General features: G+C 39.5%; 1 protein-coding gene across 5 annotated transcripts in view; it reads right to left on the reverse strand.

Annotated features, from left to right (window-relative positions):
* Window positions 1-4,897, reverse strand: part of mio (GATOR complex protein mio) — a 121,650-nt gene extending 116,753 nt beyond the window's left edge. For 2 of the 5 annotated variants that reach the window (XM_069328759.1, XM_069328757.1), the window contains exons 1-2: window positions 4,786-4,883; window positions 741-901 (exon numbers count right to left, since the gene is read on the reverse strand). In XM_069328759.1, coding sequence (XP_069184860.1) covers window positions 741-867 — 127 coding nt within the window. In that variant the 5' untranslated portion in view covers window positions 868-901; window positions 4,786-4,883. Of the gene's footprint in view, window positions 1-740; window positions 902-4,688 lie in introns of all 5 variants that reach the window. The other 3 variants (XM_045742464.2, XM_045742456.2, XM_069328758.1) reach the window with 3 other exon arrangements.
* Window positions 4,898-14,740: the final 9,843 nt, after the last annotated feature.

The raw sequence follows: 14,740 nt of genomic DNA on the forward strand, positions 1-14,740 counted from the left end.
ACCTATATTAGCTCAATTTCTCTGCTCGATCACGGCTAAAGTATGTGACATACAATATTTTACTTTAAATTTCCTATGATCATTTTAACAAAATAAGAGGCAAATTTTGGGTGAACTATTTATTTTAGGTGCACCACATGTATGTCATATGTTATAGCTGTGCAGAACAGTGGATAAGGAGCCTTTCCAAACATTTTAGATTTATTTTTAATTTTTGTATATTAGAAGTCTACCTCTTTAGAAAACATTTATTTATTTGATATTTTTTGTTACCAATGGCAGTACTTAAAATACTGGTAATACAGACGCACTGCTAGATATTCTTTTAGTTTTACTTTTTTTGCCAAGAAAAATTAAAACACTCAGAATAACTGAATACAAATGCAGTACTATAATTAGAAAGTGTATATACTGTATATATATATATATATATATATATATATATACTGTACAGTACAGTACTTAATAGAAATAAATACTTTTGGCAATAAATTTAAATACTTTTTTTTTTAAATCTATGGCATCTCTAATGACAGATCTAGCAAGGGAATTGCAATTTGTATGTACTGTAAATATGAATAAAATTGTACATATAAACAGCTACTGTATATATCAACTGCAGTTTGTAGTACAGCATAAGATAATTTTTCAGATTCACTGTTTTCTCAGAAAAATGTGATTCTGTCATATGTGTAAAAAACCAAACTAGGAATAAGTGCCACAAGTCAGTCATAACTTACGAGGCAGCTGCACAATTTCTGTTGAGGTGACGTCCTGTACTTGGTATAGTTGCAGATCAGATCCCCACGTGAGAAACTGGTCAGCCGCAACCGGCGACCACTGCACATCTACCCTCACACTACTCATGTTAAATCTCTTCTGCTGATAGTGTGCATACTAACTGAAAGATATAACTGAATATAAACAAAGCAACTTTTGATGTGAAAATCAAAATACTGTACAGTACTGTACTTTTGAGTCAAATTATAAATTATTTTGACGAGGAGTAGCATTACAATACAATACAGTAAATTTTGCTTTGGTCATGTACTATGCAAGCAATTTCCAATACACAGTTATTTCTATGGCATGATAGTAACAGTAAAATGAAATCCTAATATTATAAATTACTGTAATTCCTTAACCACTGCATATATATATAAATGCAGTGGTTAACCACTTCACTGTGCATAGTGCCTTAAGATGCTTTTAGGTATAGGGAACAATTAAAAACTCCTGCAGGTACATGGGGCTCACATCCTGTGCTTAAGGACTTTTTTTTTTTTTTTTTTTTTTTTTTGGTGATATATACAAGAGTTGTTACGTTCTTGTACAGCCCCTAGTATGCGTAGCGTTTCAGGCAGGTCCCTGGAATACGACCCCCCACGAAGAATCATTTTTACAACCAAGTACCCATTTTACTGTTGAGTTAAACAGAGGCTACAGTTAAGGATTTGCGTCCAGTAAATCCTCCACGGCCAGGATACGAACCCATGACAAAGCGCTCGCGGAACGCCAGGCGAATGTCTTACCACTACACCATGGAGACTGGTAGACTAGGACTCTTCGTAAACAGATGTCACATTGAAAAAAAAAATCATCTGCATCCGTACTGGCTGTGAGAGCCTCAGTACTGAGAGCTGGCACATGCAGGAGCAGCTCACAGAACTGCTGTGCAGCTAGGTCCTGCACCACTTACAAATGATGAGTAAAATTAGTAACTGCAATTATTTGCATTTTAGTGTCACAGATGATCCTGACTGTGGTTAAGATTATGTACAACAATCAGATTAAAGTGAATGCAATACGAATACCTCATGGCCCTTCACAATACTACCTTGTGGAAATAGATTCATATTTGGCATTTTGTGACAAGTATTTGATAGTAATAGCAGCTCTGTGGCTAGTTATAGCAAAATGTGTAGAATATTGAGAGGCTTTTCCTTGCATCAGGCAATTGCTGGTGTCATCTGCTCGTATCGTATGGCTCCATGCTGTTTTGATTTCATCATGTCCACCAGAACTGCTTATTTTGTTATTTATATACACAAGAGTTCTTACACAAGTGAATGACAAACAGCAGTAAGCACTTCATTAGGGACAGTGCCAGGGTCATAATCAAGGGCTATGGGAACTTTCATAGCTAGATCAGCCAACTCTGTTATCGAGATGAGAGGAGGAGCCAAAACAGAAGAGGAAATGGGGAAAGGACAGAAGTCTTCTTATCTGCTAGGGAGAAAGAGGGAGGAAGCAGGTTTCCACTTCTGACTGATGGGGGAAATAACTTCCATATACAGTAATAATAACTCTTAAATATTAACTTAAATTCCTATGATGATTCATCCTCTGTTTAAAAACGTAAATAATATGCAGTAGAGGGAGGCAAATTATCAGGCAAAAGCACCAAGCCATTATGACTACAGTATATAGCACTTGGAAGGGATCAGGATAAGGATTTGAGATGGAACAGGGGAGGGGTTGGGGGGGGGGGGAGAGAAAGGAATGGTGTCCAACTACTTGGACAGTCAGGGATTGAATGCCAACATGCATGAAGCAAGAAAGTTACTCTACCAACCAACCCAAGTAGTTAGGCATAATATGCAGTAAGGAATAATGGAATACTCCTTGAGGGAGTATTACTACACTACACATGAATACTACACATAAGGGGCATAACTGGCCGACCCCTCACAGTGTTCAAGAGAGAACTGGATAAGCACCTCCAAAGGATACCTGATCAACCAGGCTGTGACTCATACGTCAGGCTGCGAGCAGCCGCGTCCAACAGCCTGGTTGATCAGTCCGGCAACCAGAAGGCCTGGTCGACGACCAGGCCGCGGGGACGCTAAGCCCCGGAAGCACCTCAAGGTAACCTCAAGGTAAGGAGGGTTTCGTCAGCTGCTACCCCTCACCATGAGACAATTATTAAACTTTTGTTCTTTTCTGTTAAGTCTTGTTATTAAATTTGAGAGAGTAGATTAATACTTAAATATTCTATCAAATTAATTATATTAATTTGATTTATAAATCATTAGAATTTAGAGCCCTGCTGAAATAAATATTAACCCTTGCTCCGATTAGTGTGTCAGGGAGGCAGTGTCTTTATGCCATTGCTCATTGTTAATTCATAGAGCAGACACCAACGCTTAAATTGGGCACATTTACGTCGTAACTACACAAAGTTACTGCTGCTGTTCTCTGTGTCCAGGTGTGGATTCCTAGAACACCCACTGGCGAAATCCTGGCCACCTACTTCCTAATATCTGAAGGATCATCAGTTTATAGCGACGTAACTGTACAAAATGAACAAATTATCCTGAACACCAGTTAATGAGCCGGCAACCATTACTGAGCCAACAACACTGTTACTAGCATTGCTTGGGGTTCTACTACCCAAAATCATTTACGTCCGCTAATTATCCAACACAAAGCTTCTATAAGAACAATAACCAACTCTGGCCCCAGATAGCACTTGGTACCCTTACTCAAATCTCTGAATATGTTAGATATTAAGTCACTGCACATCCTCTCATGTGTACTCTATATATTTAAAACTCTGAATTGTAATGTCAATCCTGACCTTAAAAACTTCTTAGAAGGTTGTAACAGAACCCATGGGCACCACACTAGAAACAAATACTTATTTGATATTCCAAGAGGACGACTTAATCAAACAAGAAATCCTCTACAAATCAAGGGACCCAGAATGTGGAATGACCTTCCCACTCATGTCAAAGGCTATACCTCTCTCAACCAGTTTAAGATGAAAACTAAGTACTACCTAATTAACTCCATGTAACCTACCTTATCCCTAAATGTCAACCCATGTCTTACTATTTTTAAACAATGCAGTTTGTTGATCAACTTGTATATTGTTTTTTTCTACCATGTTCCCCTCCTTTTTTATCTTTTATATTATATTTTTTTCAATGCAATTTATACTTTAAGCTCAATTACTATTAAGTTTTAGTATAAGTGTTGTTTCCTCCCACCTCACCTTGCCCAAAACGCTATGTGTACTAGTGGCTTTAGGTATTGTATGTACTAGCTATATCTATAAATGCTGTCTTCTTTTATGTGCTAGCCATATGCTGTATTGTGCCTGCTAAGTTTTGTTAAACTACCATTCAAGCTGTCACTGCAATCATTCTGAGCTACCTATGTGCTTTAATATACCTACAATTTTTCTCTCATCTTTTATTTTTTTCATGCTATGTAACTGTTATCATTTTTATAAATTTTGCAAGTATTTACCTACTTTATAAGTTTCTTAGATTAAGGACCTGCCCAAAACGCTGCGTGTACTAGTGGCTTTACAAGAATGTAATTACTATGCTATGTATCCTCACAATCCCAATGTACCTTCTTGTATATTAAATAAATATAAATAAATAAATAAATAAATAAATAAATAAATAAATAAATAAATAAATAAATCCAACATTACGTTTGTAAATCAACTATATATGTACTTTCCTGAATAAAATTTACTTTACTAGCATGTATGACCTCACTACGGCACCAAGTACCACTAATCCTCAACATGGATAACTGGAAGAAAACCACAGATAATAAAGAGATAACCCATAGAGATGATGATGTTTTAGACTTAGCTATTCAGAAGGAAGTATCCATGTAGCACGGGCAATAGTGTTAAACCTATGGTGTTAAAACAAGGGTAAACCCACTGCGATGTTGTTGTTGTTTCAGATTTAGCTACTCAGAACCAAGTGTCCATGTAGCACGGGCTATGGTGAGCCCGTAATCCCACTGCGAGATAACTACCAAATATAAAGGAGGAACAAGTCAAGTGGAGCGGCCAGCGGCAGCGGGTAGTATGTTTACACGACATCAGCTGATCCCGGACCCGCAACACCAAGATGGGAAAGTTCCAACTGATGGTTGCCAATGAGCGGGTGACGAATATTTATTTATTTATATATTTATTTATATACAAGAAGGTACATTGGGTTTGAGAGAATACATAGAATAGTATTTACAATCTTGTAAAGCCACTAGTACGCGCAGTGTTTCGGACAGGTCCTTAATCTAACAGATAATCTAATGATAATGATGTAATAATCTAATGATAAATAATAAAAGTTACATAGCAAGAAAAAATATAAGATGAAAGAAAATTGTAGGTATATTAAAGCACATAGGTAGCTCAGAATATAATAATAATAATAATAATAATAATAATAATAATAATAATAATAATAATAATAATAATAATAATAATAATAATAATTTATTTAGGAATAGTACATACATAGTTGCAGAGTTACAGTACACACATTCTGTTAGATTTAAAGATAGAGGTAGTACATACAATACCTAAAGCCACTAGTACAATTTCTTTATTATGCACCCCCATACCCATCCCGTGGGCGGTGGTGTAAAGTTTTTTTTTTTTAGTTTAGTTCATTTATTATGCACCCCATACCCATCTTGTGGGCGGTAGTGGAAAGGGTTACAGAGGCACATAATGGGCTCAGGGACTGAACCCCACAATTCATTTAGCTAAGCAAGTTACAATCTTGATGAGCTAGTTACAAAATTCAATATAAGTCATCACATCAACAATGGGTTCGAGATCGACCTCAAGTACAGGTTCTAAATTAAGCAACTGACATATGTGGAGAGCTAGTGTCAAAATTTATATGTTTGTCCTGCACACCGCCCCCCATTCAGTGGGCAGCGGTGGATAGGTTACAATCACTTAGTTACTACCTACAGTTAGCAAACTGGGGATATTTGGCTAAAATTTCTGGTAGCAGATCATTTTGAATGAAATATTGACACATCGCTGGAACATTGGTTATAGAATTGTCTCTAAATTCACGTATCCTTTCGCACTCCATCACATAGTGACGGAGGGTGTGCGAATAATTTTGTTGACACAGTTTACATTTGGTCAAGTCTACATCAGCAGATAATGAGAATTCCCAGAGATACTTGTAACCGAGTCTAAGCCGAGCAGTAGTAACATTTAGAAGTCTGCTGATTTTATTGGATGATCCATAGATGTGTGGCTCCTCTTGCATGATAGTATGATGATAGATGGAATTACTGGTGTCAATTTCACTTTGCCTCAGATCTACAAGATCTTGTTGAAGTTCTCGGTGTACTGCTGCTCTCAGATTGCTCATGGACAATCCAAGGTTACACTCAACGGCTCCTTTAAAGGCAGAATCTTTGGCTAACTTATCAGCTCTATCATGCATTCGGAGGCCAACATGAGATGGAGACCACATGAAATCGACTCTGTTACCATCCTTAATAATTTTGTTGTATTTGTGTCTAGCTTCGGACACGAGCATGTTACAGTTATGTCTTAAAGAGTTGAGAGCATTTAAGGATGATAAGGAGTCACTTACAATTAATGTATCAAGTTTTGAGACTTGTACACATTTCAGTGCAAGGATCAAGGCAAATAGTTCAGTCTGAAGGGTAGAGGCCCAGTTGTTTATACGGACTCCCCACTCAAAGTATAGGCCATCGCCCATTGTCAGGACAACTGCACTTCCAGCTGCACCCGTGGTGCGGTGTAGGGAACCATCAGTGTATATAATTTGAGAGAGAGAATGCTCTGTGGACAGAGCATCAATGTGTAAAGGATTACAGAGGCACATAATCGGTTCAGGAACTGAACCCTCTAGTTCGTTTAGCTAAGCAAATAACAATGTTTGACGCTAGTTACAAAATTATCAATGTTGTATACACATGTACACACCCTCATACATACATGTACATATATATATACGTATACACATATACATACACATACATATCTAATCACCCACACAAATACACACATCAATAATCTTTGTGTCACAAGTGACATTACAAGAGGCTCACAACAGTCACTATACAAGGCACTTTACATCTATAGTGAGTCACACAGTTACTAGGCTTGCTGCACGCCCACCCAACTGGGCGGCAGCTTTACAGTCATGTGCATGCATTACCTACAGTAAGCAAATTTTGAATACTTCGCTAAAATTTCGGGCAGCACATCATTATGAATGAAGTACTTACACATTTCTTGGACACTATTGATGGTGTTATCTCTAAAATCCGCAATTTTTTCACATTCCATTATATAATGACGCAAAGTATGCGAATAGTTCTGCTGACAGAGTTTACATTTAGTCAAATCTACATCAGCAGATGTTACAAACTCCCAGAGGTACTTGTAGCTGAGCCTAAGCCTAGCAGTGGTAACATCTAGAAGTCTGCTAACATTATTGGATGACCCATAGACGTGCGGTTCTTCATGCATAATAGAATGATGATAGATGGAGTAACTGGTGTGAATTTCACTTTGCCTCAAGTCTCCGAAATTTAGCTGATGTTCCTGGGATATTGCTGCCCTCAGGCTGCTCAAAGGCAGTCCAAGTTGGTAATCAATTCCCTCTTTACGAGCAAAAGTCTTGGCTAGCTCATCAGTTCTATCATGCATTCGGAGACCAATATGGGAAGGAATCCACAGGAGACAAACTCTGACTCCATCATTGATTATTTCACTATATCTGTGTCTAGCTTCAGAGATAAGCACGTCACAGTTATGCCTTGGGGAGCTAAGGGCAGTCAAGGATGACAAGGAGTCACTTACAATTAGCGTGTCAACTTTGGATTCATATACGCGCTCTAGTGCAAGGATTATGGCAACCAATTCTGTTCGAAGAGTGGAGGCCCAATTACTTAGACGCGCTCCACACTCATGGGAGAAGGAACCATCTCTCCCTGTCACAACAACTGTACTTCCAGCTGCACCATAGGACTGATGCAAGGATCCATCAGTGTAAATAATCTGGGAAAGGGAGCGCTCTCTGATTAAAGTATCAATTTGGCTTAAGGCATTGTACTTTGCTTCTTGTCGAAGCAAGGACTGTTCTTTAATCAGCTTCTTGGGTGGGAAAGGGGGGACAGTAATTTGGAAAGGAGTGATCTCCCATGGGGCAGGAAAGTGTTGTTGTTGTCTCTCTTGGTAGGGGTGATGAAAGTTATACATTCTGAGCACATTGGCAGTTACGGTAATCCATTTGGAGGGATGCTGACCTTCAAGGAAGAAGGCTTGGAGGGCTTCAGTGCAGGGGTTAGGGTGGGTTAGCCTAAGCATCTTGATACCAATTAAAGCATTAATTTCAGTGATACGATCACTTACACATGAAATATTCAGTTCCTTCCTCATGTTTAGTAATTTAGTTATACGGGGGCATCCGAGGATAATCCTCATGGCTTCGTTTTGCATCTTTTCCAACCCTCCAAGCATTCTCTCAGGCACTAGAGCAAGCATGGGTGCAGCATAATCAATCAGAGACCTATTATATGAGAGATACATCATTTTGACAATTCTCACATTTGCACCATAGCTTGGATGGTAGCCTGCCACAGCCTTAAGAGCACGGAGCCTCTCTCTACATTGGCGACCCAGTCTGGCTACAACATTGCGGTACAGTGGAACCTCAAGACCAAGGTATTTGTATCTGGTTACATAGTCGAGCAGAGAGCCATCATGCAACTGCATTTTGCGAACGGCCCCACCCCGTCTGGGTGGGCGTTGGTTCAGGATCTTTGTTTTCTCTAATCAGTCATTATGATTATTGTTAACTAATTGTTTGCAGTTCATTAATTATTATTTATATGCTGCCGGTGACCCAGCAGCTGAAGGCCCAGCTGAGCATGCCCTTATAATCAACCATTATTATTATGAGTATTGTTAATTAATTATTCGTAGCTAATAATAGCAGCCGAAGACTCAGCTGGTGGTGTTGCAGCTGAGCATGCACAGTCACCCTCTTTATTTATATACGATTTCTGTTCTTTACATTTTGTCATTCTTTATATTCCTTTCTAAATTATGTATTATATATTGTTTGTTTGTTTCTCGGGCCAGACCCAGCTGCTGATGTGCCGGCTGACGTAGTCCATGCCGATGATCCAGCAGCTGAGGGCCCAGCTGGTAGCGTTACGGCCGCTGAGCGAGGCCCAGCTGGTGGTGTGCCAGCTGAGCATGCCCCCTGGAGGCCAAGCCCAGCTGCTGACGTCCCAGCCGGTGATCCAGCAGCTGATGGCACAGCTGGTGGTGTTCCAGCTGAGCATGCCCCTGGAGGCCTAGCCCAGCTCCTGATGTCCCGGCTGAAGAGTTTCCAGCCGATGACCCAGCAGCTGAGGCTCCAGAAGGAGGTATCCAGCCGACGATGTCCCAGCTGCTGAAGTTGACATCTAGCGGTGTCCGACCGAAGATGCCGCAGCTGCAATGGTCCAGCTGCCGAGGCTACAGATGGCGTGTCCCAGCCGAGGATTTTTACGAGAGAAGAAAGGAAGAACGCATTTTCTCTCCATTCTTAATAATAATTTTGTTACAGTTCTAATTCGTCATGTTGAGCGTAAGTGGTTCCGCAGTTCGATGCCACTTAACACCCTCTTACCTTGGCCTGTTGGCGTTCCTTAGTATTTACCCGTTGCATAGTGATATGGACTTCGCTGCACTCTATGCAGTCTTCGGGGCCACCTGCAGTCCACTGTCTGTACTGTGTTTTAACATTGACTTATAATTTATATTATTTAATATAATTTATATTTATAAAAATATATATTATAATAATTTATAATTTATTATAAATTTCATTATATTTTATTTTATATTATATTTATTTTATATATTATTATTAATTTTATTTTGATAATATATAATTTATATAAAAATATTTATATAAATATTATTATATATAAATTATTATTAATAATTGCCGTGCCGGTGCCTACTAACTACTTGACGCTGGCATTCACTACTTCTCTTAGTTTCCCACTGAGGAGGCGTCCGATTGTTCCAGGAGTTAGCACTTAGTCTGATCGGGGAGAAAAAACACAAGCACAAATATTACTGGGAATATGGGATAGATGTTCATGATAATGACACGAAGTGTAAACTATGTGGTATGTTAAGGTCTCACACCCTTGCCCATTATGTTCTTGATTGTCCGTTGATTAATGTATATAGAAACACTGAGATAAGGACTGTTCCTAAACAAATAGCCTGGATGTGTCACAACGGAAAGGTTGATGATATTCTTGAGAGATATAAGAATTTTGCACCAAGATTGTAATATTTTGTTGAATTATCTGCAGGTGTCTTGCAAATTGTCTATACAGTATACCTAGGTCATAAAAGTATGTGTGTGTACGTCTGATACCATACTACTTGTGAAGGAGGAAATGTATATGTTTACCTCTCAGAATGTTTGGTAATGTCTGACAGGCTCCAATATGTTTCTGTGAATAATACAATTTCTCCCACCCTACCCATCAACATTGGTGTTCCCCAGGGCAGCATACTTGGCCCTCTCCTCTTTCTCATCTACATTAATGACCTTCCAAATGCCTCCCAACACCTCAAACCAATTCTATTTGCTGACGACACAACCTTCATTTACTCCAGTCCTGATCCCCTTGCTCTAAATGCCACAGTAAATACTGAGCTAAATAAAGTCCATCTGTGGCTAACTGCCAACAAACTCACCCTTAACATTGACAAAACCTTTTATATTCTGTTTGGCAATAAATCCTCTAATCAAATAAATCTCAAAATAAACAATACCCAAATTTGTAACAAATTAGATGGCAAATTCCTTGGCATTCTCATTGACCACAAGCTTAATTTCCAGGGACACATTCTAAACATATCAAAAAAAGTTTCAAAAACTGTGGGCATTCTTTCTAAGATCAGATATTATGTACCACGCCCTGCCCTGGTGACTCTCTATTACTCCCTTATCTATCCATATCTCAACTATGGTATTTGTGCTTGGGGCTCTACTACCCAAAATCACTTACGTCCTCTAATTACTCAACACAAAGCTGCTATTAGGACAATATCCAATTCTGGCCCCAGACATCACTCGGTACCCCTACTTAAATCTCTGAATATGTTAGACATTAAGTCACTGCACATTCTCTCATGTGTATTATACATATATAAAACGCTAAACTATAATGTCAATCCTGATCTCAAAAGCTTCATAGAAGGTTGTATCAGAACCCATGAGCATCACACCAGAAATAAATACAGTTTTGATATTCCTAGAGTACGACTTAATCAAACTAGAAATGCTCTACAAATCAAGGGGCCCAGAATGTGGAATGACCTTCCCAACCATGTTAAAGACTGTACCTCTCTCAACCAGTTTAAGTTAAAAGCGAAGCTATACCTAATAAATTCCCTGTAACCTACCTTACCCTTCTATTGTCAACCAATGTCTGTTTTTTTTCTTTAAAGAGCGCTGTTTGTCGACATAATTGTATTTGTGCTGCTTTTTCATCTATGTTTTCATTTCTTGTTTTCATTCTACTCATTATGCTCAATTAGTATTAAGCTTGTCATTTAAGTTTATCATGCCCGAAACGCTTTGCGTAATAGTGGCTTTAGGCATTGTATGTACTAGCTCTACCTATAAGTCAAACAATCCTTGTAAATATTTATTGTATGTATGTACCTTACCTAAATAAAATTGTATTGTATTGTATTGTATTGTAATGTGTTTATTTGTGATGTGTGTCTATGTATATATTAACACGTTGTACTGAACGGGGTGAGAATAGCTTGAGCTACCTCATCCCTTTGTGTGTATTTTACCTCAATAAACTTATTTCAATTTCAATTTCAATTTCAATTTCAATTTCAGACTCATGGAATTCAATATTTGTAAAGAAATGCAAAGTGCCAGTAGCACAGGCACTCAGTATAGTGTGGAGGAAGAGCTTGGACACGGGGGAGATACCAGATGCGCTTAAAGCAGCAGACATTGCCCCTCTACACAAGGGTGGTAGCAAAGCATTGGCAAAGAATTATAGACCAGTTGCACTAACGTACCACATAATAAAAGTATTTGAGAGAGTGATCAGGAGTCAAGTCACTAGATTCATGGAAACCAATGACCTCCACAATCCAGGCCAACATGGATTTAGAGCAGGAAGATCATGCCTCTCACAGCTACTTGATCATTATGACAAAATCACTGAGACATTAGAGGAAAAACATAATGCAGATGTCGTATACACAGATTTTGCAAAGGCATTCGACAAATGTGACCATGGAGTGATTGCACACAAAATGAGGTCAATGGGTATAACTGGTAAAGTAGGACGCTGGATACTCAATTTCCTGTCGAACAGAACACAAAGAGTAACAGTCAATCAAGTAAAATCGAGTCCGAGTGCAGTTAAAAGCTCTGTACCTCAAGGTACAGTCCTTGCACCACTGCTGTTCCTTATTCTCATATCAGATATAGACAAAAACACAAGTCACAGCTTCGTGTCATCCTTTGCAGATGATACAAAAATCACCATGAAAATTACCTCTTCTGAAGACATTGATAAACTACTAACAGATATTAACAAAGTTTTCGATTGGGCAGCGGAAAATAACATGATGTTTAACGGTGATAAATTCCAGGTACTCAGATACGGCAAAAATGAGGATCTTAAACATAATACAGGGTACAAAACACAATCGAATCTGCCCACAGTAGGAAAACAGCATGTAAAGGATTTGGGAATAATGATGTCCGACGACCTAACGTTTAGGGAGCATAACCAAGTATTGCGTCAGCCAGAAAAATGATAGGATGGATTACGAGAACCTTCAAGTCCAGAGATCCCACCACAATGGTTGTACTCTTCAAATCACTTGTGTTGTCCCGTCTTGAGTACTGCTCAGTACTCACTTCCCCCTTGAGAGATTGCTGAAATTGAGGGAATACAGAGAACATATACGGCACGCATACGAGATAAATCACCTAAATTATTGGGATCGTCTCAAAGCTCTCCAAATGTACTCACTAGAAAGGAGACGAGAGAGATACCAAATAATATACACATGGAAAATACTGGAGGGACAGGTCCCAAATCTGCACAGTAAAATAACAACGTACTGGAGTGAACGACATGGAAGAAATGCAGAATAGAACCAGTGAAGAGCAGAGGTGCCATGGGCACAATCAGAGAACACTGTATGAACATCAGAGGTCCACGGTTGTTCAACGTCCTACCAGCGAGCATCAGAAATATTACAGGAACAACCGTGGACATCTTCAAGAGGAAATTAGATTGTTTCCATCAAGGAGTGCCGGACCAACCGGGCTGTGGTGGGTATGTGGGCCTGTGGGCCGCTCCAAGCAACAGCCTGGTGGACCAAACTCTCACAAGTCAAGTCTGGCCTCGGGACGGGCTTGGAGAGTAGAACTCCCAGAACCCCATCAACCAGGTATCCCTGAACCCTGCTGGTGATGTGTTATAAAGTTCTTTCACTCCAAATGTTCTACTAGTTAAACCTCTGCTCTGTTAAATCTCAGTTGAAATCTTATTTCGTTTGTAACTTTGCACTGAGTTAGAACATTATAATTACCGGTAATTTAATTATCAGTTATAATGTTCCAGTGATCTGTTGGAAATTTCTCTGCAATGCTGATATTTTCCATCTTCTGGAATCTACTGTATAAGCTTATTTCCATGCACAAACCTATTCACTAGCACAGAGGTTCTAGAGAAGCTGATCACCCCACAGCACATGTCGAACAGAACACAAAGAGTAACAGTCAATCAGGTAAAATCGAGTCCGAGCGCAGTTAAAAGCTCTGTACCTCAAGGTACAGTCCTTGCACCACTGCTGTTCCTTATTCTCATATCAGATATAGACAAAAACACAAGTCACAGCTTCGTGTCATCCTTTGCAGATGATACGCAAAAATCAGCATGAAAATTACCTCTGCTGAAGACATTGATAAACTACAAACAGATATTAACAAAGTTTTTGATTGGGCAGCAGAAAATAACATGATGTTTAACGGTGACAAATTCCAGGTACTCAGATACGGCAAAAATGAGGATCTTAAACATAATACAGGGTACACAACACAATCGAATCTGCCCATAGAAGGAGAACAGCATGTCAAGGATTTGGGAATAATGATGTCCGACAACCTAACGTATTGGGAGCATAACCAAGCAAGTATTGCGTCAGCCAGAAAAATGATAGGATGGATTACGAGAACCTTCAAGTCCAGAGATCCCATTACAATGGTTGTACTCTTCAAATCACTTGTGTTGTCCCGTCTTGAGTACGGCTCAGTACTCACTTTCCCCTTCAGAGCAGGAAAGATTGCTGAAATTGAGGGAATACAGAGAACATATACGGCATGCATAGATGAGATAAAGCACCTAAATTATTGGGATCGTCTCAAAGCTCTCCAAATGTACTCACTAGAAAGGAGACGAGAGAGATACCAAATAATATACACATGGAAAATACTGGAGGGACAGGTCCCAAATCTGCACAGTAAAATAACAACGTACTGGAGTGAACGACATGGAAGAAATGCAGAATAGAACCAGTGAAGAGCAGAGGTGCCATGGGCACAATCAGAGAACACTGTATGAACATCAGAGGTCCACGGTTGTTCAACGTCCTACCAGCGAGCATCAGAAATATTACAGGAACAACCGTGGACATCTTCAAGAGGAAATTAGATTGTTTCCATCAAGGAGTGCCGGACCAACCGGGCTGTGGTGGGTATGTGGGCCTGTGGGCCGCTCCAAGCAACAGCCTGGTGGACCAAACTCTCACAAGTCAAGTCTGGCCTCGGGACGGGCTTGGAGAGTAGAACTCCCAGAACCCCATCAACCAGGTATCCCTGAACCCTGCTGGTGATGTGTTATAAAGTTCTTTCACTCCAAA

The sequence above is a fragment of the Procambarus clarkii genome, chromosome 22 (assembly GCF_040958095.1).
Source record: "Procambarus clarkii isolate CNS0578487 chromosome 22, FALCON_Pclarkii_2.0, whole genome shotgun sequence".
Taxonomy (NCBI): Eukaryota; Metazoa; Arthropoda; class Malacostraca; order Decapoda; family Cambaridae; genus Procambarus; species Procambarus clarkii.